The 22,999-nt window shown below is 45.0% G+C and overlaps 1 protein-coding gene across 2 annotated transcripts in view; it reads left to right on the forward strand.

The window, feature by feature from the left end:
* The window catches only part of ATP6V1C2 (ATPase H+ transporting V1 subunit C2), a 102,340-nt gene extending 83,816 nt beyond the window's left edge, over positions 1-18,524 (forward strand). For both annotated transcript variants that reach the window (XM_073568227.1, XM_073568228.1), the window contains exons 6-13: positions 10-101; positions 3,141-3,239; positions 10,452-10,520; positions 13,904-13,996; positions 14,491-14,584; positions 15,578-15,675; positions 17,109-17,238; positions 17,972-18,524. In XM_073568227.1, coding sequence (XP_073424328.1) covers positions 10-101; positions 3,141-3,239; positions 10,452-10,520; positions 13,904-13,996; positions 14,491-14,584; positions 15,578-15,675; positions 17,109-17,238; positions 17,972-18,070 — 774 coding nt within the window. In that variant the 3' untranslated portion in view covers positions 18,071-18,524. The remainder of the gene's footprint in view (positions 1-9; positions 102-3,140; positions 3,240-10,451; positions 10,521-13,903; positions 13,997-14,490; positions 14,585-15,577; positions 15,676-17,108; positions 17,239-17,971) is intronic.
* Positions 18,525-22,999: the final 4,475 nt, after the last annotated feature.

A 22,999-nucleotide genomic window follows, 5' to 3' on the forward strand; every position in this document is an offset into this window, starting at 1 on the left:
TTTTTTCAGCAAATGTCACAAATAGACACAGATCTGAAGTCAAGAGCACATACATATAACAATATTAAGAGCAATCTGCAGAGTCTGGAGAGGAAAACTGTGTACGTATAGAGATTTATGTGAGTGACTTTGCATTTCTATAGGAGATCTGTTGATAATATTAACAGTATTAGATGGAGGCTCGATGCTATCGCATCGGGAGGGCGGTAATGTCACGATGGAGGCAGGCTTTGCAGCGTTGAGAATCATGTGCTCACCCACTTATCCACTCTCTCTTTCCCCATGTGCTGACTTCTCCCGTCTGTGCTCTCTTCTTTGACCTGTCTACCCCATGTGCTAGCCCCCTTGTCTGCTGTCTCTCTCCTTCCTGTGCTGTGCTCTCCCTTCATGTGCTGTCCCGTTTGAGCTGTCTCCCCCCGTGCTCTGTCTCTCTCACCCCTGTGTCTGACCGTGTACAGAACATACCACAGCTCCTGGGTAGGGGAGGAAGCAAAAGACAATACTGACATTACAGCAGATCGCAGAGGATTCATTTTGTGAGGTAAAATATGGTTTAAAAACAGTTAGTGAAATATTTTACCTCACAAAATGAATCCTCTGTGATCCCCTGCTGTAATGTCAGTATTTTGCTCCCTCCCCTGCCCAGGAGATGTGGTATGCTCCGTACACGGACAGACAGACAATTTTTAAAATGAACTTTCGTTCGTCGGAAAACCCCTTTAGGCTGTGTGCCCACGTAGCGATTTTTAAGCATTTTTGCCGCGATTTTCGGCACGAAAACGCAGCGAAAACGTTTAAAAATCGTGTACAGACCGCCCCCCATGCATTCCTATGGCATTCCGCACATGCTGTGCTAATGCTGCGCTTTTTTCCGCGGCGGAATCGCATCGCGGAAAAAATCGCAGCATGCTCATTCTTTTGTGCGGAATCGCAAAGAATTGTCGCGATTCCGCACCCATAGGAATGCATGAGAATCGCTTACTTCCCGCATGTGGCTATGCCCACCATGCGGGAAGTTAAGCGTCTCATGCGCGGTTGGTACCCACGGTGTGGAGGAGAGGAGACTGTCCTCCAGGCCCTGGGTACCATACCCCTGTAAAAAAAAAAGAATAAAAAATAAAAAATCGGGGTATATTTACCTTCCGGCGTCCCGCGCTGCATTCCCGGCCTAAGCGTTCCCAGTAATGCCTTGCGGCAAGGTCCTGTGATGACGTAGGTCTCGTGTGTCTCTAGCGGTCTTGCGAGATCACTATAGCAACGCGAGACTACGTCATCACAGGTCTCGCAAGGCATTACTGGGAACGCTGAGGCCGGGATGGCAGCGCGGGACGTCGGAAGGTAAATATACCCCGATTTTTTTATTTTTTTTTAGCATTCTATCTTTTACTATTGATGCCGCATAGGCGGCCTCAATAGTAAAAACCAGGTCACACTTGTCAAGCACTATGTTTGACGAGTGTGACCAACCTGTCAATCACTTTCCAAGCGATGCTTCAAATCGCTTGGAAAGTGCTTGAATATCGCACACGAAAAACGCGGCAAAATCGCGCGGGAAAAAAACGCGCGATTTCTGGGAAGGAGTCCGGTTTTTGGTGTGCGTTTTAACACGCAACGTGGGCACATAGCCTTAATGTGACCGGCTTCCTCTGCCTGTAGACACATCACGCATCGGGATCAGCCGTATGATTCAGAGCGCCTGCACGGAATTCTCTCAGGCGCAGTGCGACGGTGTTCCGCTGGTGGCACCGCGCAAGAGGCTGCGTGAGTGTGAGTGTGTGAGTGTGAATGTGAGTGTGTGAGAGAGTGTGAGTGTATGTGCGAATGTGAGTGTATGAGTGTGAGTGTATGAGTGTGAGTGTATGAGTGTGTGAGTGTGAATGTGCTAGCGTGTGTGATTGTGAATGTGAGTGTATGAGTGTGAGTGTGTGTGAATATGAGTGTGAGTGTGTGTGTGTGGTGCGTATGGCGTATAGAGTGTGTGTGTGGTGTGACGGTGCTCCGCTGGTGGTACCGCACAATAGGTTTCCATATTGAGGCACCCATCACTTGGGAGTCCCAATATGGCGGTCGGTGAACTTCCTCCGCTTGGAATTCTGGGATAAGGTGACATCTGGACAGAACAGAAAATTAAAACATTACAAGGCAATTATATAGATAGATTAGGCCTCATGCACATGGCTGCATTACTGATCTGTGCTGCCTGCATCCTCAGTACTTTGCCTATAGAGTTCTATGGGCTCACACTATTTTTTGTGCCTCTAGTTTTATACAATGACACTTTGAAGTTTTTTTTTTCTCAGAATTGTGAGGAAAAAAATGAAAGATAGAAAGATATACCTAGTATAAGTAAACATATATTTCTCAGTGTAGTTTTGATAAATCACTGTTTTGTCAGCAGGAGATTATCATTACAGGACTAGTATCCTGTCTGCCGGATAGTCCTACCACGCTCCCATCACTGATTGGACGCTTTCTGCCAATCAGTGGTGTGGGCGGGGTTATGCTCAGCATTAATAGAACTGGTAGATTTTTCAGCAGAGAAAACTGTGATTTTATCAATATGACAGCAAGTAGCCTAGTAAATGATACATTGCAGGAATCCGGGTCTCTGCCCCTACTTAATGCTGCTCTTAGATAGCGTAACAAAACCTGCTGACAGATTCCCTCTTAAGTTAGCCAACAGCCCCCAATACTCATGATTGAGTCTTTCATGTGACAATTTGTAGGAAGAGCTTTTTTCGCCTCCCTGTGTTGGTGATGTGGTAGGGTGGGCTGGCTAAATTTATTAGAAAAGCCAGCCCCTGTTCTTTGACTTCTCATCAGCTGTGATGGAGAAAGAGGGAATGTGGCGTAACTAATCAAACTAGATAGACAGCCAGCCGTCCTTCATCAGAGGTCAGATCATTGCTCTTTTCTGTGTCCGAGAACGAATGAGGAAACGTCCGAGGCGGGGGGGGGGGGGGGTAATAAAACTGATGCTAAAATGGAATCAGTTGTGTAGACTTCATTATACAGTATGTAAGTTTCATTAATTCCCATTTTTAAAACAAACAACTTTTTATGCACCCTGGCAACCCCTTTAATTTTCTGTAAATCTGTTTTTCTAGATACTAGTAATAGATGTCGTCTTTATTCCACAGGGGCAATTTACTGACGAGAACCTTAGCTGACATTGTAAACAAAGAAGACTTTGTTCTGAACTCAGAATATCTCATCACACTTCTGGTGGTCGTCCCAAAGTAAGTAGCATAGATAGTCAGTACCTATGGCTATACTTGCCTACCCTCATTAAAGCAGAGCTGTGATCTGTGACTACTGCTCATCTACACCGTCTACACGTATTGTTTCCTGAAACAACAGGAAGTTAGAATCAAAAAAGCCCCAGTGGCCAATGTGAGAATTGCAAGATTTCTATTTTTTATTATCAATGGAGATTTTACCATGTAGTAAAGACGATATGTGTAACTTAATTCTTTGGGGCAGTACAATTATCAGAAAATCATATATAGTTTTTTTTTCATACTTTACTATTGTTAAAAAAAAAAAAATTGTTTTGTGTTGCCTTATTCATTTACTTTTTCAATGGCATAGCTGTGTGAGGGCTTGATTTTTGCAGGAGACGAGAAAAATGTTATTACAACCTTTTTCCGGTACATAATACCTTATGATCACGTTACTATTTAATTTTTGTTTAGGTGACGTAACCAAAAAGCAGCATATAGAATTTACAATGTAGAACAAATAACATGAATTTTTTTTTTATAATTGAATTATAATATGATATTTTGAGAGGTCAGACCTCCATGGATGCAGCAATATGTTTATTTAGAACTTTTAAGAGATAAATGGGATTAAGAAGATGAGTTTACGTTTTTGTGTATTTTGATTATTTAAAAAAAAATAAATAGTTTTGACTATATTTCAATTTTTTTGTTGTTAACCTCACTAAAAGGGTATTTATGGGGTTGAAGAATAGTGTACTCAGATCGTCGCTCAACGGTCTCGCTTCAGCTCCCTGCCCTGAACTCCACTGTCTCCCCCGGCTCTGTCTTCACAGGAGGTGATGTCTTCTTCTACATCTCCCTTCACTTTGTACCAGCGCTTGACGTTGGTATTGTCAAGTATTACCTCGTAAGGGGATATCAAGCGTCTTGACTTACCCCCAAAAACCCCACCATGACCATAAAATGACCACCCCCACCTCGGCGCCCACTAATACACAGACACCGGTATTTCTTTTGGAATTTTATGGCCACAGCAGCCTTTTATTATAACAATAAACAAACAATAAACATTGTATCATAAACAACATGAGTACAATGAATTTAACCCTGGAAGGAGAAGTCCTTGAAGCCACAAGATCGTGGTGAAATAGTCCAAATATTGTGAACAACCCCCGACCATTTGCTCCCAGCCGTTACCCCACAGGCTCGGGAGCACCAGCACACCAATAGATGTTGTCCACAAACTCCTTGGGGATCCGCCCTCTTCCGACGGAAAACTCCCCATCCACCTTTCACCAGATCACGACCAGCATACCTTTAAACGAAGGAGACCCTACCCACAGAGTCTCCAAAACCAATTTCCACCGACTTCAAGGACTCCCCATCCCCCAAAACCGCCACAACGAGGGGCCTTTGAACGCCTCAATGACCCGAGACCCCCACAACCCGCCAAGCGACAGCCTTCTCTATACCCTCCTGAAGGGCAAGGGCCCAAATATCGGAACCCACTGCATTCAAGTGAATCCCGTCCGCCAACCAGTAATCGCCCTCACCCTTCTCCAAATCAAAATGTCGCACGGCAACTCCCCCGTTTTTAACTATAAAAGCGGACACCGCTCTGTTGACCTTGATCCTGGCCCAGTTGACCTTTTCCAACGATCTCATGGACCGCCAACGCCTGCGTGGCACGATCTCCGACCACACAATCGTGACTTCCCGATAAGTCACCCACAACCGCAAACAATCTTGCTTAATATCCTTGATCAACTCCCGGAAGGGACGGACAGCCAGATCATTTCCCCCAGCATGAATAACGAGAACATCTGGTGCCCGGTCCAAACGAACACATTCGTGAATTTCCGGCAACACCCGACGCCACACCAGGCCCCTAAAACCGATCCACCGCACCACCGCCACCGACCTGGAAAATCCCAACTGTCTGCCGTCGGTCCTGACATCGGCTCTCACCGCTCCCCAGTAAACAAAGGAGTGACCAAATATCCAGACCAGCAGCGGTTCCGTACCTGAAACACAAAACGACACTCACAGAAACATATCGCAAAGAAAACGCTCCAATACTTGTAACATCTAATCTACCCCATGGACCACACCAACCGGGCACACCTCCTGCACACCTGAGGGCTGAACATAACTACGATAACGATTAGACCTCCACCCGCCGATGCGCTGTATGAAAGAGGGACCCAAACCACGCTCAGCTGCCTCAGTCGCCGCAACAATCCGAAAAGAATGAGAAGCAAACCTAGAATCATCCAATCCCAAACACCGAATTGACTTCTTAAACACTGCGCCAAACTGATATCGAGACAGACTTCCACCGTCTGCGTGACACAACAAAGATCCGCCCAGACTAGGACGAAGGTCCCAAAATCTACGCAAACACTGAGCCGGGCACATTCCGGAACCAGACACAACACCCAACACAACTCGACGGCCTTTTCCAGACTGGTCCGTTTTTGACCTACGTAGCCAAAATTCGACGCCCTGAGAAGTCAAAGTCACATCCCTGGCTAACAACCCGCCCACAGACTCTTTATTGTGAGACACGAGTTCCCCAATCCGCAGTGCCCCAAAAAATGCAAAGGAAAAAGCCAGACGAAACAACGCAACCTCATAACCATCCGCGCATACCGATCCCAGAACCAGTCCCAATTGCTCAAGCATATTAAACGACACGGGCCGCCTTAAATCACCCCCCCCCCCCGAAAACGGTGGAAACCTTTCACCGCCTGTCTAACCAAAAACGTTTTCGTCAAATCCCTGTACCCGCGCAACCGAAAACCGAAAGACAATCCGGCCAACAAACGTGTCACCTTTGCCCGAGACCAACCTTCGTTTGCGCCCTGCCCCAACCATGACAACAACAGACTCTCTTGCTCAAGCCTGACCCCACTGGTGGAGCCAGCCGTAAGGACCTCTTCCCACGTACACCACACATTCCGGTAGGCCTCCCAGGTTTTAGGTGCCAAAGATCAGTGACTCCGCGGCTCGTAAGCCACCCTCCACAATTCCTCCGGACAAATCAGACCCTCGAACTCTGCCTCCGGGGCCAAAGAACGAAAACGATCCCACTGTAAGCGAGAGAGAGAGTCAGCTATCTCGTTCTTCACTCCAGGCTCATGCGTCGCCGTCACATGCGCATTCAAAGACAAACATGCTAGCACCAACTTCTGCAAAACTCTGACCACTGGAGGGGACGATGCAGTAAGACCATTAATCGCGCTCACAACCCCCATGTTGTCGCAATTGAAACGAACGCGCCAATTCCGAAACTCCTGACCCCACAAATGAACAGCCACCAGAATCGGAAAAATCTCCAACAACGTGATGTTACGCACCAACCCCGCCTTAACCCTTGCAGACCGCTGAGCGGTGCACCTTTGCTTACCCAAATAGGCACTAAAACCGAATCTGCCTGCCGTATCCGTATACAAATCCAAAACATCGCTACAAACCACATCAGCCATTACTAACGTACGACCGTTGTACTTCTCCAAAAAGGACTCCCAAACCACCAAATCGGCCCTGAGCTCCGCCGACAATCTCACAAAATGATGAGGAGCCCGAACCCCCGAAGTAGCGCTAGCCAGCCTACGTGAAAAAACTTGACCCATCGGCATCACCCGACAAGCGAAGTTAAGCTTTCCCAACAGCGACTGAAGGTCCCGCAACGATATTTTCCGCAACCGACGTGCACGAACCACCTCAGACCTCAAATCATCAAGCTTGTCCTCCGGCAACCGAAATTCCCATTCAACAGTATCGATGACGATCCCCAGAAAACGCAAACACGTACTGGGGCCCTCAGTTTTTCCGGGCCCCAGCGGAACCCCAAACCGATCCGCCACCCACTCAATCGCTTTCAAAATCCTGAGACAACGTGAAGAATCCGCCGGACCAATGCACAAGAAATCGTCCAAATAATGAACTATCGAATCACAACCAGAGACGTCGCACACGACCCACTCAAGAAAAGAACTAAAAGCCTCAAAATACGCACAAGACAAGGAACAACCCATAGGTAAACACCTATCTACAAAAAACCTGTCTTCCCAGAAACAGCCCAACAACCTCACGCTGTCTGGGTGAACCGGAAGCAAACGAAAAGCGGATTCAACATCAGTCTTAGCCATAAGGGCCCCGCGACCACATTTCCGGACCCAACTCGCCGCTTCATCAAATGAAGAGTATACCACTGAACAAATCTCCGGATCAATACCGACGTTAACCGACCTCCCCCGTGGGTAAGACAAATGCTGAATGAGCCGAAACTTATTGGGCTTCTTCTTCGGAACCACCCCCAACGGGGAAACGACCAGATTCGGAAAAGGAGGGGACACGAAAGGGCCCACCATGCGCCCCAATGAAACTTCTTTCCGGATCTTCTCCGAAACAACTGACGGATGCTCCAAAGCAGAGCGCAAATTTTTTAAAACAAACGAGATTTCAAACGGAGGACCCGGAATCCGAAAACCCTCCTGAAAACCTGAATACAACAGCCCCGCTCTTACCCTATCAGGGTATCTATTTAGATAGCGGACCATCCTTTCCAGATTCACTGGAGTCTCCCCCTTGCGAATTACCCCCGCCCGATTTGGACTTCCCTTTCTTGAAACACTTTGATGCCCCGTGTGAAGTACCGTTGCAGTTTGAGCAGAGGTGTTTAAATTTACAGTTGGCCCCAAACTTACACTGGCCGTCATTAAACTGCCAGCACACCCCCGCCTTGTGCGTTCCCGACTGCCCTTGACCCCCACCACTCGTAGAGCCGGCAGTGCCGCTATTCTGGCTGGTGCTTCCAGCCCCCCCAAGAAAGGAACTCCCAGACTTATTTTGCGCTATCACATGCATCCACAAGCCAATGTCTTTCTGGTCCCAGCGGATAGCCGGACGCACAGCTTTCCTCTGACGAAACTACTCGTCATGCCGCAGCCACGCCTGACCGCCATAAACTCTATAAGCCTCCCCGATAGCATCCAAATAACAAAATAACGCGGAGCAATTATCAGGGGCCTGTTCCCCGATAACACTCGCCAAAATGGCAAACGCCTGCTGCCAATTTACAAATGTCTGAGGAATCAAGCGCCACCTCCGCTTTTCCTCCTCTTCCTTTTTGCTATCCTCTTTCTTACTTTTGTCCAAATTAAACTTCTCAGGAGGCAATAGCGAAAATATTTCCACATATTCATCCTTCCAAATCCGCTCTTTCATCTCCTTTTTCAGATGGGCCCCCAACGAACCTTCAAAACACACATACACCATGCGCCCGATCATCCAGATGCACACGACACTCCTTTTCCTTCTCGGTTTGCACCAACACTGACACCGGCGTGCCAACACAAGGGACCGACGCAGCCGCGCCCTGACCCGCCAACCCGCCACCCTGTGGCCCAACCCACGCTGCTACCGGTGATGACCCAACAAAACCCCGTTCCAAAGGTAAAAGCAAGCTGCGCACATCCGCCAACATATCACATACTCCCCCGGCCGACCCTGAACTGCTCAAACCAGCCTCAACCCCACCACCCCCGGACTCTGCTAAGGGGGCCCCTACCAACACTGACGAAGACAAAAGTGGGTGACAAACAGGGGACATAGACGCATACTCACCGGGCTGCGAGGGGGCTGTGTGCCCTCCAGCCGGAAATCCTGGATCCCCAGACGCCTCATGGACATCGCGCCTCCCGGCGGCGAACTCACCGCCTCGTTGTTGCGGCCCGAACACCCCTGCAGACTGAGCCGGGGTAGGAGGCCTGAACCCCCTGAAGGAACTGGGCCGCGGTACCCCCACAAATGAAGGCTCCTGCCTCCCCCCGCCGAGAGTCAATTCAGCCAAGCCATCGCGAGGCACCCGGTCGCTCAGGGCCCCCCACGGCAACTGGGAGCCCCGCCCCCTTCCTGCCCCGGGGCGAAGGTCCGGACGCCGCCGCAGGGCCTCGTCGCGTGAGAGGATTCCTGGAGGGTCCCGGGAGGGGCTCCGACGGCGACGCGAGGCCCGGGGAGCGGTGTCGGGGGATAGCCGCTCTGGAGGCCGCGCCCGCCGGGGCCTCCGCTCTCTCACCTCGGCCTGCCCCGGCGCTCGATGAAGCAGGCCGGCCACCTGCTCCTCCAGCCAGCCAGGAGGCAGCCCTGCCGCTGCTGCCCGCAGTCTGTCCAGGGCCTGGTCCACTCCCGACATCCCGGTAAGTTATGGGACTGTTCAGGAGCTGGGAAAACAGGAACAGAGGGCGGGAACCCCCCAGACCCTGCCTTAAATACCCCTTAGCTCCCCCTCCCCTTTAACCCTTCCCCTTCCCTCACTAACTTCCAACCCCCCGTCATGTTGGCCTCCGCCCACGCCTCCTCCAGGGGGTTGGGAGGCTCACTCCGGTCATTTCTTCCTACGCTCAGTGGGCCCCCCGTTGTCACATGTCATGACATAGCAAAATCATGTCGTGCCTCACCTGATGTCTATTTAGTAACTCACAACCTACTCAGCGCAGGATGCAGTTGTGCAAAGAGAAGGAAGATACAGAAGAGGAGATTGCCTGCTATGAAGACCAGTAGAGTCTGGAGCCAGACGAAGCCAGCAAAGGATGTGGTGGGAAGAAACGGTGGTGGGACAGGAGAGTTTACTATTTTGTTTTTATCATGGTGGCTCATTGGTTAAGCACTGCAGCCTTGAAGCGCTGGGGTCCTGGGTTCAAATCCCACCAAGGACAACATCTGCAAGGAGTTTGTATGTTCTCCCCGTGTTTGTGTGGGTTTCCTCCCACATTCCAAAGACATACTGATAGGGATTCTAGGTTGTGAGCCCCATCTGTAAAGCGCTGTGGATTTAATGGAGTTATATAAATGAGTAAAATAAATAAATACATTTTATAACCCCTTTCCTAGCCCTTTACAGTCCATCAAAACAGCGGCTGAAATTGCACAAAGTGAATCACAAATAATTTGGAGTGAATTGAGTCTACGGTAATTTTTTCTGTAAAATTCCAGATTAAGTTGTTTGCCTTGATCCACATGGCTCACCTTTATAAAATAAGTGTTATTTGTGAAATATTATGCAATCATTCCACCGGTGTGCAGAGCCTCAGAAGGTCACAAAAACTTAGTTATGGCGATCTTGGAGCCATTGTAAGTTTTACTAATACCAAATGAATGCTGGTGATGAATTAGAACATGCAACATCTTATTCTTACAAAATCTGTAAATTTTCACTTACAGGACCGGCTATAATGCTTGGCAGAAGACCTACGAATCGCTGGCCGATATGGTTGTACCTCGGTCAACCAAGTAAGAATCAATGGGTTTAATGGTTAAAAACACAGTAGGAGGAATTGGACTTGGGTGACACGAGGATTTGAGAAATGTACAGTCTGTTTCTGGGTATACTGTAAAGCCGGCCATACACATCAATTTTCTGATGGCCGCACGATCTGTGCTGAAGCCGTCTTGGATGACTCTCCCATACACAAGAGGGCTCATTTGGCCAAGCACTCTTGTGCTTTATATGAAAAAGCCACTGATTGACATCTATGCATTGCGTCTTACCTCTGGGAGTAGAAGGAGATCGGCAGTCTGAAGTCAGACGTCTTCCTGGGCGAGCTGTTGTCAAGAGCCCCCCATACACTTTAGATTATCGGCGAACACGGGCTTAAGACTGGAGTGCTGGAAGGAATTTGGTTGTGGGTTCTGCCAAAAATTTTATACCAATCTAATCTGGTGATATGTAAATAGTTTCTTACCAGAGGAAAAGACATCGCCTCTACTGCCAATCCTAGAAGTGAACATCAACCAATTAAAGAGTCTTGCCACATGATTCGGGACATATGTCCAGATCAGAAACTCAGTTTTCATGCAGCTGTTTTGGTGTAAGACTAGGTTCACACGAGTGGACTTCACGGCCCGCATATGGACCCCAATGTCAGGTCTGGTATTGGGTCTTCCAACCCCAATTTACAGCCTTATATATGTTTAAGAGGCTGCGAGATCAAGTCAACCCATGGTCAGTCCGGAACTTACGGACACTGAAATCCGCCAGTGTAGGAGAGCTGGTTAGGTGGGAAGCCATTGACAGTGGGTATAAGGAGTTCCCCAGGTGATAGTTCTTGCTCTTTTCTACTGTGAAGAGGGTATTTGCATATTTAGGGCTTAAATCATTATTGCATTTGCACCACGTTTTGGGTGTTTTTCACATGTTTTTGCGCCTTTTTTAAAGTCTATTTTATAGTTATATTTAGTGGCCTGGTTTTTTTCTGGTTTGCCACTATGGACGGAGTTTAGGGTTTCCACATATTTTTTAACGATCCATCATTTACAACTTTTCGAGAAGTCACAAAATTTGTTGCAAGTGTACTCGAGTCTCGCCCTGGAATGATTTCATGAACGCCTGAAATTTTGTGATATTTTAGAGAAACATAAAATGTTTCTCACTAAAAGTCACAAAATAGGTTAAAGACAAAACTAAACAGCATTTTTTTATGTTGCTCTAAATATATGAACCGGATGCGCCATTTTGAAGAATTTTGAGCAAAAATGTCAATAAAGACAAAAAAAGAAAAAAAGAAAAGTACGGTAACTTAAAAAAATCACAAATGTTGAATCAGGCCCCTAATTTCAAGGATAGCATTGCATGACCTAAGTCTCTCCACATCAGCTTGGCGCTCTCCACAAGGAGAAACGTTATCCTTTAGTCCCCATTTTAAACGCCTCCCACGCTGCCAGACAGTCTTCTTCTTTGCACTGATGAGTGGCAAAAATCTTGAAACAGCTGTATGTAAAAATTGAGTTTTTGGTTTGGCGTCATATCCTAAATCATGTGGCCCTTTAAAAGGTCGATATTGACTTATAGGATCGTTACTTCTAACAGATGGCAGTAGAGTTGCTGTTGTCTTCCTCTGTGAACAGGCTATCTGCATGTTTAATTTCTCAGGGGAGCATAGCATGGCTCTCATGGAGTAACCATTTTTTTTTTTTCATTAAATTAATAGTATATGTGAAAATAAGAAATTTTGTATTATATCTTATTTGAGAAATCCACTTCATTCTCCTCCAGGACTGATCATTTATTCTCAAATTTTTCAATTCACAAGTAAAATCTGTATTCAGTGAATAGAAACGTTCTCATTACTGAGATAGGAGGTGACTGTTTGTGTTCATAAAGTTCTATGGAGAACTGTAACTGTCATTTCAGGAGAACTTTTAGTAGAATGTCTGGGTTCCGCTAGCTCCTCCTCCCCTTCATAGAATCTTATAAGCACCAACTGTTATTTGTTTGTCTCAGTAATGGGGAAATCTGTTTTCACTGAATACAAATTTTATACATGAATTTAGAGTAGAAGATCAGTCCTGGAGGAAAAAGAAGCAGATTTATCTGATAAGATACATTACAAAGTTGCTTATTTTCATGTGTACTAATGGTTTATGAAATACAAATTAAAATTATGGTTACTCTTAAGTTTTTATCAAGGAGAAACTTTACCAGTTAGATAATCTGGTGATACATACAACTATTCATAAAATGTAATTTCAGCTGAGTCTTCTACCCATAGTGTGATGTACAGTTACATCATGTCATGGGTAGATCCTTTGCCACTTTGAAACTTTGTTGGGCCTAAGAGTATATCTGATGCCGTGAAAAGATATTTTGGTTAGATTTGTTTTGTGAGATCCTCCACAGAAACTAATAGTCACCAAGAACCAAGAATCCCTCACTAGGAAGGTCAACAGTAGTCTTCCAATACTAAGCAAAAATTACTTAACTTTTGTGGGGGTTTTTATAATTTAGTTCAGCATGGAAAGTTCTGAAACTTTTGCTCTTTATTAGGGTATTTATCTTCATTCTTGTAAAAAAAATGCATGTAAGTGGCTTCAAAGCCCCAACTTTTTCCCAGTTTATGTTCCTGCCTTTAGCTGCGTTGATATTAGAAGGAACTCATTAGGAGTATAGATGATGGCAGTGATAGGGTCAGCTTCTGTGTCCTCCTCTGAGTGTTCTGCGTATCAAAACAATATCCTGCAGCAGCATATCCCCAAAGTTAGTGAGACAAGCTGAGCTAACCCATCAACTGCCATCATCTGTACTCCTAATCAGTGCTTTTGGATATGAATGCAGCTGAAGGTAGGAAATAAACTGGGGAAAAAAGCAAGTGTTTGCAGGCCATGCATGCTAATAAAGTGATATGTAATGTTTCACACTGGACAAATATATAAATAGAAAACCATAAAACTTTACTTTCTATTTGGGTAGGGTCACGCAACCATTTCCCACCCCCAAAAAAATTGGTCCGATTGTTCTGATCAGAGTGATATCAGTTTTTCTCAGATGTGGAGAGAAAATAAAAAAGTTTCTCCATCTTTTTTAATCTGTCAGTCCGTGAAAACCACGGAGAGCACTCGTGCAAGAAAATCGATGGTGTGCGCGTGCACTTTGATGACTAATTTCTGTTAGTATTGGAGGATTACTAGTGATCTTCACAGTGAGGGATCGTCCATGACTATTGGTCCCTTAGGCGATCAGACAGTGCACACAGTGAGGAGAGGCGACCGATTCATATCGGGATAATGATTAGTGACACCAGCGGCTGTTGAGTCAAAATGGGCCCAGGTGGTACCATTTCAGGTCATCAGAAACTGGGCGCCGCGGTTCATTCCGCCGTCTGTGTGCTTCCATGCAGGATGATTGCGGAGGACGCAGAAGGAGGCTTGTTTACCGTCACCCTCTTCAGAAAAGTGATTGATGAGTTTAAAGCTAAGGCTCGGGAAAACAGGTAAGAGTTTGGCATTAGTGGTGAGCGAGCTCGGGTAAGGTGTTATCCGGTGTGTCCTGATCCAGTATTTTTGGCACGCTCGGAAAAAAATGCTCTAGTCGCCGCAGCTTCATGTCTGGCGGCTGTCCCACAACCACAACACATGCAGGGATTGCCTAAGGCCGGTTTCACATTTACGGTTGAGTCCGCAGCGTTTGATGCGCATACATCGCATGCGTCCTGCGTACCTATCTTTAACATGGGGTACACAGGGACGTGTTTGTATGCGTTCGGGTGCGTTTGCGTACGGTTGCGTCATTTCGTGGTATGCGTTTGCATGCGTTTGCGGTTGCGGACGATACGCTGTGGACTCAACCGCAAATTTGAACCTAGCCTAACAAACAGGCTATCCCCACATGTGATGACCTATCCTAAGGATGGGTCATCAATGAAAAACTGGCGGGCAACCTCTTCAACTGTTGCCTGACTGTATTGATCATATTTTCTGTCTTTAGGTTCATAGTGCGGGAGTTTAACTTCAATGAGAAAGAGCTGCAGTCAGAAAAAGACGAGATCATTAAACTGGAGGCAGATAAGAAGCAGCAGTATGTGAGTCTCAATGCCAGCAGCCCGTGGTTTGGACAATTGATTTTTTTTTACTTGTTTTATTGAAGATCAAACAACATAATCAGGTTACATCATAGAGGAATCATTACATCACTACATCATTTGTCATTGATTTTGTCTGGGAAGTTGAACCTTGCCCTAAACATACATGTGTGTGAGACAGGCACCAAATATCACATCCTTAATCATGAGAGAATACCCCTAATCGCCTGGGGACTAATGTGAATCAAAGGGGAATCAAACCAAGACTTAAATACCTTCTCATATCTTTGAGGACAATGTCCATTTTTATATACCACCCTCTTATAGAAAGCTGCAGTATTTACCATATTGACCCAGTGTGGGGGTCTTCCATCCATCCATCCATCCATCCATCTCATGGTGATAACTTGGCAAGCCAAAAACAATGTTTCCCTCAGAATAGTGTGAGGGTAATGAGGTCAGGTCTCCTCATGAAGGACTCTAGATAGCAGGAGCGGTCTGTGACCATCCTGTGCCGGGGAAGATCTGCAGTGGGCACCACAGGCATGTAGGTTGCAACTACCTGCCTATTAGCTTTTAGGTCCATAGTAAAAAAAATAGTCCTGGATAACCCCTTTAAGGGGTAAAATGTGCCTAAAATAGCAAGTTATATGGGTTTCTAATAAATGTTAATAGTACCCTGTCCTAAAGTGATTCACCCTGGTCCAAGGTAGTAGAAGGTTGACTTCTGGCTTGTGTTCGATACAGGACAGCGTTTCATATATTGACATTTGCCCAATGTTTTGTGCGAAGGGGGCTGGCTGACAACAGAGATTATAATGAGCAACCAGCCAGCCTCCTTCACACACAGAACTGATGATGTGCCAACAGGGGCCGGGAATCATCAGATTTTTTTTTTCAGTTGTTGCATCTCTGAAGATAATTAAAAAAAACATTTTGTCCTGTACTGACCCGTAGGAAGCTGATCTTTACCTCTACTGCTCTGACCTACAGGGGCCTCTGCTGCGCTGGTTAAAAGTAAACTTCAGTGAAGCGTTCATTGCCTGGATTCACGTCAAAGCTTTGCGAGTTTTCGTGGAGTCTGTTTTAAGGTGAGGACCTTGTGGTACCGATTAACATACGAATATTGCTCCTGGGTGGCGAGAAACTTTCTTTAAGGCTACATTCACATGACCGTGTTTTTTTGGTCTGTTTGTGGAAAAAACTGACCTTGCACAGACCATTGTTACGTAATAGGACTGCTCAGAGTAGTTTTTTTTCGTGTTTCGGCTGAAACTTGACCATAAAGTCCATAGGTTGCGCAAATAAAAAAATCAAAAAACTATCACATGCAGGGCCACTATAGCATCCGGTTTTAACATAGGAAACTGTGTTTGGTCTTGCAAATTTTTTTACCCGCTGATGTATAAAATTGAACCCTGTTGATGAAAAATTGTATGTTTTTTTTATGGGTGTAAATCAGACAATTTTCACATTGCCTGTGACATGCATATTGCTGCTGCACAGAGTGCAGTCTGCAGCATTTCATGTGCTTTAGTTTCACACTAGCATTACCAAGCGCAGGTCGCCGCTAAGCTCCGCCCCCGGCCTTGCCCCCTCCGGTCAGCTCCTCCTCTGGGCGCATGACGCTGCATGCAACCAGCGTACCCTATATTTAGCATTGGGTTCGCTGGCCGTGCACTGGTATGTTTTTGCCGGGGCATGCGCCCTTTTAGCTCTGCACCGAGCACACAAAAATGCAACAGAGTGCGTTTGGCGCACGTCGACGCAGCGCAAAAAGGGCACATACGCCGGCAAAACCATACCAGCGCACGGCCGGCGTTTCCAACACTAAATATAGGGTACGCTGGTCGCATGCAGTGTCATGCGCACAGAGGAGGAGCTGACGGAGGGGGTGCGGCCAGGGGCAGAGCTTAGCGGCGGCCCTGCGCTGTGCTTATGTGAAACTAGCCTTAGGCTCGCATCCATGACTTTCCAGCACAATTTGGTAAAATTTAATTCTATTTTTTGGGGATACAGTTTTTATGGCTGAAATGTTACCTGGGTTCTTGCGGTAGCAGTAGTGTTGACGCTTAATTAAAGAGGTTCTTTTTTTTAATTACCATACTTATGTTAGTGTTGCGTGATTTTGTAGTATGCCTTCCTAATCTTATATGCGCATGGTCATGGACCTGCTGTTCTTACCAGGGCATTGTGTTACTTGGTCCCCTCTTGATCATGTGCTTTCTCCATGCTTGGGTCTTCTCTTACATCAGGTGCGCAGTCAGGATGAAGGATTGTTTCTCAGAGCGCAGGCCTTTTGTTTTTTTCCTTTGTATTTGCTGTGAGCAACTGTGCTTCAGACTGCCCAAGTGCGTCATTTATTGAGATGTTGGGGAAGATCAGAGCAGGGAAATTCTCATGCACAGTGTAAGGCGCAAGGTGGCGCACAACGCTGTAAAAGGGTTATCAAGCCCCCCATGGCAGCCCCTTGAAAGATTGCTAATAAAGTTTGTAACTTACGGTTAGTATCCTTTTCTCGTAGGTATGGCTTGCCGGTGAACTTCCAGGCAGTAATTCTACAGCCCAACAAGAAGTCCATGAAAAGATTACGAGACGTGTTGAATGCCCTTTTCCGACACCTGGATGAGGCAGCGGCTGCCAATATGAAGGATGTAAGTAGAAGGCACCAGTGAAAGGCCACGTTTTCTGGTTTTGTTGCCTTAAAGGCTTTATCCCCTTTGAACCTCCCTTTTTTCTTGAGCACGTCCCTCAATATGCTGTCACATAACAAAAGCCGCAAATCTTCTTAGCCTTTCTTAAGGCCCCCATATAGAATAGAGTAATAAACCCACTGATATCGACTGATTCAGCCAACGGTCTAATGTGTAAGGGTGCACTGACTGTAGGCATGGAGTTTACAGATGTTTTCAGCTGATTTATCAAATGAGACTTTTAAATAAGTCGGAGGTCCATTTCTCCTAATCACAAGATAGCAGTGGCATGGGGAGTGCAGCGGTAAGTCTGAGCCACGCCTCTCCGACCTGTCCTATCGCACAGCAGTCATGATGGGGAAGGTGTGGCTTAGACTTACTAGTGCACCCGCCATGCCACTGCTATCTTGTGAGCAGGAGATATAGAGCTCTGATTTTTGTAGAGGAAGTTGCGGGAGGCTAATGGAGGGCACCAGCTATGGTAATTATACAAGAGAAATGTAAAGTCACTTTTCAGTCCCAGGGTGGAGGATCACTTTAGGCGACACAGAAGATTTGCCAAGTCATCTCCCCTTTTTGTGGTACAGAATGTTGGCTGTCGAGAACGATTTCATGTATCCACTGGAGTTTCTGTAGAGTTTCTCCATAACTTGTATCATGGCTTGTACTGACTCTAATTTGCTTGTTATCATAGGTGAATATGGATATTCCAGGCTTACAACTGAACAACCAAGAGTATTACCCATATGTCTGCTTCAAGATTGACCTGACCAGCGTAGACTTTGAGTCGTAGTGTTAGATGCTGCCTATGCAAGACACAGAACATTCCATAGCGCATCCCTTACAGTAGTGACCATCGTCCCTTTAACACTGTGCTGATATTGCTGCCTAGCCTTTCCTCGAGACATTTCCTTTTAGGGTATGTTCACACATTGTGTTTTATATATATATGCGTTTTTCATGCAAATTAAAAGCTGATTTTTACAGTACCAGCAAAAGCTGTAAGATTTCATAAATGTAATTTCTAAAAAAAAAAAACTGAAAAAATGCAGCGAAAAACGACGTGTGAACATAGCCTTAATCAGCATCAAAAAAGGAAACTGCATGAAATGAGACGGTAACGTGTGCGCTAAAACCAGAACTAAGATGACATCACTCAGCAGCATGTCATATTTGTAAATTATATCATGACCCTGTGCCTGGTGGACTGTGACCACCTAAAATAAAAAGATATATTATATATGTAACTGTTTAGTGCAATCTGTGACTATCTAGTACGATACGTTAAGTCTGTAATACATGATGCACACTCTCCAAATGCAATGAATGACCCAAAGTATGCAAATACCCCTTCTTATCATTACGTGGCTCAACCATCACCAACCATTAATTTAAGAGTGATTAAAAGGTTACTCCCATTTTCATAAATGGGGTATTGTTAGATAGTGCCCGTAAATACAAGCAATTTTGCAGTTTATTAAAATTTTCAATCGTTCTCAAGATATCAACATTTTTCTTTTCAGCTTGTTGCCTTGGAGACCGACCACCGCCACCAGACAGTGAAGCATGCACAGTGCTTACAAGCTCTTTTCTATTGAGCTTGTAAGCACTGTTTTGAAACTGGCCTGCATCGCTGGAGGGCGCTGTTATCTCCTAATCCTGGCTAGCTTCAGCGCAGGACTTTACTAGCTAGACAGCAGTGGAGGTCGGTCTCCTAGGAAATGAGATGTAAAGAAAAGAAAATAAGAAAAAGTGTTGATCTCTTAAGAACAGCTGACCATTTTTTAATAAGAAATAAATAGTAAAAGTGTGTGTTTTTACCAGCGCTCTCCGACAATATCCATCCATGAAAATGGGGACGACCCAATAAATAAACGCAGTCATGTTTCTAAATGGTCAAAGAGTTCAACAAAAAAAATCTCATTCACATGCAATGAATAAAACTGGCAAAAACAAATTAACCTGCGCTGTAAATGTGAAATTCTCAGCATGTCCACTTCCGCTGTGGATGTAATGCAAAAGGTGAATTATGCCACAAATTTGCACCTTTTCCATAGTGGAATATACTGCTTTGTTTCCCATGACACATGAGAATATACCTTTGTCTAGAATTTCATTTAAAAAGTTGGGCATTTTTACTTTCCACAGCCTCTGTGTACTCTTGTAGAATAGAGTTAACTGAGGATCAGTCAGTGAGCTCATCTGACAGCAGGGCTTGTTGTAACCCTTATCTTTCCTGTGCCGAGCTGATTTATGATCACATCAGAATTGAACTTTGATATGGTAAATCATCTCAGAATACGGTTCAGGAGAGGACAGGTATAGTTTGCAGACGCTGCCATCGGGCGGATCCATCCGACATTACATTTTTTTTTAAGTCATTCTCAAGTATGGGGCTTGACGCTAACTAGTATCAATAAGATGCTGTGGACATAAATCATATTCAGCTGTTCAGCTAAAATGTTCTCCAGTTCTTTACAATGGAAAGCCAAACCAGAGAGACTTGGAAGAAAACGGAAGACTACCATTCGAATGGATGGAAGAAGAGCCAGAATGGCAAAGACTCAACCAATGATCAGCTCCAGGATGATCAAAGACCATCTCACGTTACCTGTGAGGACTGGGACAGATAGAAGACGCCTGTGTGACGCTAATCTCTTAGCAAGAAGTCCCCGCAAAGTCCCACTGTTAAAAAACCGACATGTACTGAAACACATACAATGTGCCAAAGAACACATCAACTTCCCTAAAGGGAAATGGAGAAACATTTTGTGGACTAATTACAGTAAAATTGTTCTTTTTGGGTCCAAGGGCCACAGACAGTTCATCATTTGACCCCCAAACTCTGCACTCAAGCCACAGTACACCCTGCAGACAGTGAAGCATGGTGGTGCAAGCATCATGATATGGGCATGTTTCTCTTACTATGGAGACGAACCTGTTTACCACATACCAGGGATCATGGACCGGTTTTCCTATATCAGAATACTTGAAGAGGTCATGTTGCCTTATGTTGAAGAGGATATTCCATTGAAATGGGTGTTTCAACAAGACAACGACCCTAATTACACCAGTAAACAAGTAAAATCTTGGTTCCAGTCTAACAAAATTGAGGTTATGGAGCGGCCAGCCCAATCTACGGACCTTAATCTGATAGATCAATTGTGGGGTGATGTTAAAAACGTTTCTGAGGCAAAGCCAACAAATTCCAAAAAAATTGTGTGATGTAGTCCAAGCATCCTGGGCTGGAATAACAGGTGACCGGGGCCAGAAGTTGGGTGACTCCATGCAACATAGATGTGAAGCGGTTCTAAAAAACTGTGGGTAACAACTAAATATTAGGTTGGTGATTCACAGGAATGATAAATTGCCATAAAAAATACATATTGTGAGTTTGTAAAGACAATGCAGACACTGCTATATTTTAGAACAGCCCAATGTTAATTTTTTTAATTTTTTTGACAATTAACCCCTTCACCCCCAAGGGTGGTTTGCACGTTCATGACCGGGCCAATTTTTACAATTCTGACCACTGTACCTTTATGAGGTCATAACTCTGGAACGCTTCCATGGATCCTGGTGATTCTGACATTGTTTTCTCGTGACATATTTTACTTCATGGTAGTAGTAAAATTTCATTCAAATAACTTGCGTTTATTTGTGAGAAAAACGGAAATTTGGCAAAAATTTTGAAAATTTCGCAATTTTCCAACTTTGAATTTTTATGCCCTTAAATCACAGAGATACAGCACACAAAAAACTTAATAACTAACATTTCCCACATGTTTACTTTACATCAGCACAATTTTGGAACCAAAATTTTTTTTTGTTAGGAAGTTATAAGGGTTAAAAGTTGACCAGAGATTTCTCATTTTTACAACACCATTTTATTTTTAGGACCACATCACATTTGAAGCCACTTTGAGGGGTCTATATGATAGAAAATCCCCAAAAGTGACACCATTCTAAAAACTGCACCCCTTAAGGTGCTCAAAACCACATTCAGGAAGTTTATTAATCCTTTAGGTGCATCACAGGAATTTTTTTGAATATTTAAAAAAAAAATGAACATCTAACTTTTTTTCATAAAAAAATACTTCAGGTTCAATTTTTTTTATTTTACCAAGGGTAACAGGAGAAATTAGACTGCAAAAGTTATTGTGCAATTTGTCCTGAGTACGCTGACACCTGATATGTGGGGGGGAACGATTGTTTCGGCGCATGGCAGACCTCAGAATGGAAGGAGCGCCGTTTGACTTTTTCAATGCAAAATTGGCTGGAATTCAGATTGGACACCATGTCACGTTTGGAGAGTCCCTGATGTACCTAATCAGTGGAAACCCCCTACAAGTGACCCCATTTTGGAAACTAGACCCCCCAAGGAACTTATCTAGATATGTGGTGAGAACTTTGAACCCACAAGGGCTTTACAGAAGTTTATAACGTACAGCGGTACAATTAAAAAATCATATTTTTTCCACAAAAATGATCTTTTCACCCCAATTTTTATTTTCCCAAGGGTAACAGGACCCTAGAAGTTATTGTGCAATTTGTCCTGAGTACGCTGATACCCCACATGTGGGGGTAAACCACTATTTGGGCGCATGGCAGAGCTCGGAAGGGAAGCAGCGCCATTTGACGTTTTTGGCTGGAATTGAGATCGGACATCATGTCGCGATTGGAAAACCCGATGTACCAAAACAGTGGAAACCCCACAAAAATGACACCATTTTGGAAACTAGACCCCCTAAGGAACTTATCTAGATGTGTGGTGAGAACTTTGAACCCCCAAGAGCTTCATAGAAGTTTATAACATACAGACGTACAATTAAAAAATCATATTTTTTCCACAAAAATGATCTTTTCACCCTCAATTCTTATTTTTCCAAGGGTAAAAGGACCCTAAAAGTTATTGTGCAATTTGTCCTGAGTACGCTGATACCCCACATGTGGGGGTAAACCACTATTTGGGCGCATGGCAGAGCTCGGAATGGAAGCAGCGCCATTTGACGTTTTTGGCTGGAATTGAGATCGGACACCATGTCGCGATTGGAAAACCCCTGATGTACCAAAACAGTGGAAACCCCCCACAAATGACACCATTTTGGAAACTAGACCCCCTAAGGAACTTATCTAGATGTGTGGTGAGAACTTTGAACCCCCATGGGCTTCACAGATGTTTATAACATAAAGCCATACAATTAAAAAATCATATTTTTTCCTCAAAAATGATCTTTTCACCCTCAATTCTTATTTTTCCAAGGGTAACAGGACCCTAAAAGTTATTGTGCAATTTGTCCTGAGTATGCTGATACCCCACATGTGGGGGTAAACCACTATTTGGGCGCATGGCAGAGTTCGGAAGGGAAGCAGCGCCATTTGACGCTTTTGGCTGGAATTGAGATCGGACACCATGTCGCGATTGGAAAACCCCTGATGTACATAAACAGTGGAACCCCCCCACAAATGACACCATTTTGTAAACTAGACCCCCAAGGAACTTATCTAGATGTATGGTGAGCACTTTGAACCCCCCAGTGCTTCACAGAAGTTTATAACGCCCGGGCGTGAAAATAAAAAATTCGTATTTTTTCCACAAACATGATCTTTTAGTCACCATTTTTTAATTTTCCCAAGGGTACCAGGAGAAATTGGACCCCAAAAGTTGTTGTCCAATTTGTCCTGAGTATGCTGATACCCCATATGTGGGAGAAAACTACTG

This window comes from Dendrobates tinctorius, unplaced genomic scaffold (assembly GCF_039654945.1).
Source record: "Dendrobates tinctorius isolate UK_male_01 unplaced genomic scaffold, ASM3965494v1 ptg000021l, whole genome shotgun sequence".
NCBI lineage: Eukaryota > Metazoa > Chordata > Amphibia > Anura > Dendrobatidae > Dendrobates > Dendrobates tinctorius.